The sequence below is a fragment of the Gossypium raimondii genome, chromosome 7 (genome assembly GCF_025698545.1).
Source record: "Gossypium raimondii isolate GPD5lz chromosome 7, ASM2569854v1, whole genome shotgun sequence".
Taxonomy (NCBI): Eukaryota; Viridiplantae; Streptophyta; class Magnoliopsida; order Malvales; family Malvaceae; genus Gossypium; species Gossypium raimondii.
The window spans coordinates 45,284,177-45,290,113 of NC_068571.1; the positions used below are offsets into that span (position 1 = coordinate 45,284,177).

Consider the following 5,937-nt stretch of genomic DNA (forward strand, 5'->3'; position numbering starts at 1 on the left):
AGTTTTCAAGAATGTACCTGATTGTTTGGCAGCTAAAGCAAGGGCATGCCTCCAAGCAGTTCTCTTTGGATTTTCGCAAGGTGATAGTGTAAGGAGATTCGAAACCTTAGCTCAAATAACCAAGATCATTCAACCATCAGTAATACTATTGCAGATGCAAAAAAATCAATTTCTCTAAATTTTGAAGTTTGTAAGTTCATGCATGTGGATAGAGGAATTTAGAAGAAATGAAGTAACTTATTGGATAGAGGAGGTTCATGATTGTGCAGCGACGACGGCTTAAAATACTTTGGCTACTTTGTAGGTAGGGAAACAATATTTTCTTATTCCTTACACTTATTGTTTAGGAGATTTCATTTTCCTATTATTATTTATTTTATCAAAAAATAAAAAAGACAACTATCAATCTCTTGACAGCAAACTCAATAAGTTATTTATTTTGGTGGGAGAATATTTAATCTCATTCATTGTCGGTGAATAATATATGACACATCACCATTAAGTAAAACAAAAGGTAGTGGAGGGCTTATATATAAATATTAATAACTTTATTTAAACATGATTAAATAAGAATTAATTATAAATGAATGCTAGAACTCTAAACACTAAAGCCTAAACTCTAAATTCAAAACTCAATATCCTAAATCCTAGAGTTATTAATATTTATCTATAATAGTTACGATTAATGTTTGATTATGCTTAAATGGAATTATTAGTATTTATTTACAAGTCCTCTATTTTTTATTTAATTTAATAATGATGTGTCACGTTATTATTTATTAATAGTATGATGTATAAAACTTTTTATTTAAGTTCATTTCAAGTTAGGTTTGAACTAGTTTAAAAGAATATTATTATTTTAAAATAATAAAATAATAAATTAATCTTAATATTTAAATATTTTTATAATTATAAATAAATAAAAATAAAATTTAGTAATAAATTTTTTAGATAAATTATCCTTAATTTTAAACAGATAAATTGAAAATTATTTTATATTAGACACAGTCTATAGAACCAAACCAATAATTAATCTTCATACAAGTCCTAAAGTGAATAGTGTTGATTAATTTTGAAAATGGCAGAAATCGTAATAATTGATAAGAAATTATAGGTTGATTGAGGAATTGAGAGCACATGAAAGGAATGAAATATCATATGATTGAAGATTGTATAAATAAGAAGAAGACTTGCATTGATGCATATAATGATGAGTTTTAAAGAAGTAATCAACACTTTATCTTTAACAAGGAGTAAAACCAAGCTATATATATTATCAACGCCCCATAAATATTTATGAATGGTACGTATAATTTAAGATTAATTTTATATTAAAAATAGTCAATCATTCTGTTAAAATGAAATCAAGTTAAACTTGCAATTAAAAAAAGCTCCCATGAAAACTTCTAATTTCAACCAAATTTTTCACATGAGTTGTTATATTAGGTGATTGAGATTACAAAAAAAAAAAAAAAAAAACACCCCCAATGAGTCCAAAGAATCTCATTGTTATAAACAATCTCCAAACAACTCACCCTCTATAATGAATAATAATAAGGTCTCTCCCCCTCTACAAATTGATTTGGTGTTTAGGGGTTGGCCAATCTTATTCATTTCTATTAACACCCAACTTGAATAAAAGGGGGCATAGTTGAGGCTACGTTTGCATATCCTTTCATGTTTTCTTCACCCCTCATCATTCAAATGGAGAAATCAACCAAGATTATGAGAAGATCAATCTACACCTTCCTTCAAAATTATCATTATTTCACTTTAACTCCCGCACTTCTTGCTTTCCCTTACTCACTTTCTCTTCTTCTCTCCCAAATCTTTGTTCCATCTTCTTCCTTGTTTCAATCAATCCATGGCCGTCTCAGTGTTGTTTTCCAGGCCTCTGGGTTCCCTTATTCATCAGATTCCTTTACATTTCTCAGTTCCAAACTTTCCCAAACCATCTGTTTCTCCCTCTTTGCACTCCCTTTCACCTTCTCTTTCTTCCTCTTATCCAAAGCCTCCATAATCAGTTGTTTTCGCCATGGGAAAAGCTTCAAACAACCTTCTTTCTCTTGGGTTCTTTCACTTTACAAACCTCTCCTCGAAACTCTAATCTGCAATTTCTTCTTAATCATCTCAGCCAACGCCACACCTTTCTCTGTTTTGTTGTTTGGGTTCAATTTCCTTGATGGGTTGGGATTTTCATCCCCAAATTGGATTCTTTTGATGTCAGCTTTTGGGGCTGTTCTTTATTCGGTACTTGTGGCCAATGCCATTTTAATTTCTAATTTTGCATTGGTTTCATCTGGAATCCAAGGATCTGGTGGATATTTGTCCATTCTAAAAGCTTGTGTTCTTATAAAAGGAAGAACTTCAACCGCTTTGACATTGGCTTTACCTCTGAATCTAACCATGGCAGCCATTGAAGCACTGTTCCATTACCGTGTTGTGAGAGCTTATAGAAATGGTGGTGATTTCACCTGCTTTTCAATGGCTTTGGAAGCGATTTTCATTGCTTTTTTATATTCCATAATCGTTGTTCTTGATACTGTTGTGAGTTGCTTCTTCTTCAATAGCTGCAAAACCAACCAGGAAGGTAAGTTTTCTTACGGGACTGAAATTGCAGAGGAAGATGATTGTGTGAAGCTGAAGAATATTGAAGGACTGCCATAGAAATTGATCCAAAAACCAAACTAAAGACTGCACATAATACACAAAAATATGTTCATACAGATAATAAATTGTATTCAAGAATCAAGATTCATTCATGTTGCTTGAATTGAAAACCAAGCAACTTCCGAGAGATAAAGGTACATACATGCATACATGGGGTATGGATCAAGCTTTTCTTTTTCCTTTTTACAGTGTAATCAAATTCTCTGTCAGATACTCCAATTTTCTTTTTCGTTGTATTCTAAAATCCTAATGTTTTGTATTGGGATCTAGAAACTACTGTTCATGTTCATGTTCATGTATGTAAGTTTTGAAAACAAAATTAAATACCAGAAAAGGAAGAACGAAAATTTCATATTACAATGACTTGGTAATCCCTTTCTCTTCTATTATGTTACGGTTTTTTTTTTTCAAATAATTGTATTTAAAATATTGATATACCAAAAGATCCGGTGGCAAAATTAGGGTACTGGACCTGACATCCTAAAATAAAAAAATTAAATTTTAAATTAGTAAAGTTAAAATTATACTTTAACCCTTTTAAAATACTCTTTAAAAATTATAAAGATATAATTTATTAAAATGATAAAATTATATTTTTTCTATTCTAAAATTATAATTTAATTTCGACTCCTTAAAATGATTTCCTAGTTTCACCTTGAATACATCATATTATAAAAATTTTCTTACATCTATATTTGTTACACTTACCACTCTAGAAGATCTTGTAAACTCGATCGCTTTATCAAAAAAGAACACGCTTATATGTGAGCACGTCCGCCCAAATGTTCCTATGTGCTTCTCACATGAGACCCTAGCATAGCACTACATGATTTTACCCTGGCACTCTTCAACTCTTCTAGACGACAAAACATCTAAAGGGGCCACACCAAATTTAGCATCTGCCTATATTCGAGAAGTCTCCGAGTTAATTTATAATTAGGGTAGAAGTCAGTTAATTTTGGGTTTAAAAATAAAACAATTATTCAACTTTCAACTCACTCACTAAACTTTTAAAAAATAATAAATTAGTTACTAACATTATCGAAAAACGACAAATCAATTACTCACTAACATTTTCTGTTACAAGCTTAATGGCGCAAGTGACGTGACCTATTAACTAGTTGGCATGGCCTGTTAACTTGCCACCTTGGACATATTCATATCAGTTATGAGACTAGTTAACTTTTCACGTTAGATCTATTAAGTTCCTTTCTTTAATCAAATTAAAAAAAAAAAGCCCTCATAGTCTTCTTCTAGTATCCTCTCAACCCTTCAGGTTTTCCTCCTTTCACTTTTTACACTTTTCTAATTCCACTATATTTTTCCCTCTTAGTTTCTCAGTAACCAAATAGAGCACAAAATACCAAAAAAAACACAATAAAAGTACTATTTTTTGTCCTTTCATTTTTTTGGTTATGTTAACATTGTTGAATTTTGAATCTTTTGAGTTATCTCCATATATAAATCCACTAGATGACTGACGCTTCTAAGGAAGCCAAGCAAATTGAGAAGTGTCGCCTCGAAGACCTCTGTCGTTCTAACGACACCGCCAACAATGCCTCTAATTCCCATTCTGCTAAACCCTCCTCCGAAATCCTGTTCCAAAAATCAAACATCCCAAAACAAGAATTTGTTATAACAAGCAACCCAAGAACTGTTGTTATCTGCATCGCACCAAACTCCCTCACGAGGCACAACTTTTGTTTGGTCGAGGGTTTAAGGCTGGAATGGATCGCAGGGAATAGAAAAAGCTGGCTGCCAAAAATGAGGAAATGAGAGAAGAGATTAGGAAAAAAGAAGTGGTTGAAGAGAAACCAGAGGAAGCCACGGCGCAGAGGGCTAAACTCTCCATTGTTTAGACGCCGAGAAAATCAACAGAGAAAAAAATTCAATCAACAGTGGGCATCTTCATTTCTTCTCTTCTTCTTCTTCTTCCAGCAGCTAGGGCTCTTAATTGGGTTCCATCTAGCTAGTTAACGTCCAATGTGGCTTGTTAACGAGCCACTTCAACGTTCTGTTACTTCTGTAACGAAAAATATCTGTTAGTGATTGATTTGTCATTTTCGTAAAGTTTAAAGATTGAATTAAAAGTTGAGTGACTATTTTATTATTAGAATCAAAGTTAAGTGATTATTGGTGTATTTTACACTTAAAACTATCAAAGCTCTACCCAAATATCTCTATGACTCTCCAAATATTCTCAACTCTTGACATTACTGTGTGAAACTCTTTCGACCTCATCAACTATTGACATTTGTGAAAATCAAAGTAAGAAATCATATCTATATCTAATCAAACAAGCCTAACCAAGTGTTAGAAGCCAGACCACCTTATGGTCAGAGTATGGTTTTTTTTTTTTTTATGGTTATTCTGTTAATAATGACCCTTGTTATGTTGGTTACCAAGGGTGTAGTCAAAGGAGTAGGCAGGGTCATTGTAATTTTGACCCTTCAAGTAACTTCAATACAAAATTTTTTAACTTTTGTCATTCAAAACTTTTTAGTTTTATGTCAACTTTTTCATTGCATAATTCTTAACTTTGCCCTAGTTTATTCCCCGCAAAATTACATACAGCTCCCAAATATCATAACTTTTCACTTTGAAATTATTTTTATATAATATGATTATATTTAAAATATTAAAATATTGAAAAAAATCATATTATGATATATTCATATCAAAGTTACAAAATCAATTTAATTGTGTTATAAATATCAATCGACCTTCTCCATTGGACAACCACAGGAGGCTTTGGACTCGGTTATTGAAAAAAGTTTTGTTGGAATTTGGCATAGCAAGGTAAAAGAGGACTCAAAAAAAAAAAAAAATCGTTGCTGACTTTCGTACAAAGATGAGCTATTTACCATTGGCGCGACTGGCTGTGATTTTAGCTTTGGTTTCGGCTACACCAATCGTTTGACCTTCATCAAGTCGCCCAATGTCTTTGACGTTCGCTTAAACAACCTTTAACAAGGATTTAAGGGGAGAAAACTACTCTTTATTGAAGTACCTTTTATAGAAGTAGTGAATCCATATATTGTTATACCTCGAGTAGTCAATTTCGCGAACCTCGCAGCATACTTATAAAAGAGTTATATATGTGTTTTTTTAATAACAATCAATGATACCACGAATTCAGAGTTAGTCCGCGAATCCTAAATCTAGTTTGTGAACATCAACTTGACGAACTTCAGAGTAAGGCATCTCTACTAAGACTATGTGGGGAGCTAAAATAATTGATTACCCGTCGCCTTAAGACGTTACATC

General features: G+C 32.2%; 1 protein-coding gene across 1 annotated transcript; it reads left to right on the top strand.

Annotated features, from left to right (window-relative positions):
* The first annotated feature begins 1,704 nt into the window (after window positions 1-1,704).
* On the top strand, window positions 1,705-2,667 carry LOC105788356 (uncharacterized). Its single transcript, XM_012615230.2, has one exon. It carries the CDS (start codon window positions 1,705-1,707, stop codon window positions 2,665-2,667), a length of 963 nt encoding a protein of 320 aa, XP_012470684.2.
* The last annotated feature ends 3,270 nt before the right edge of the window (window positions 2,668-5,937 follow it).

Excerpts from the sequence above, each read along its gene's own strand:
- LOC105788356 (XM_012615230.2), top strand. The coding sequence starts at position 1,705 with ATGGAGAAATCAACCAAGATTATGAGAAGATCAATCTACACCTTCCTT.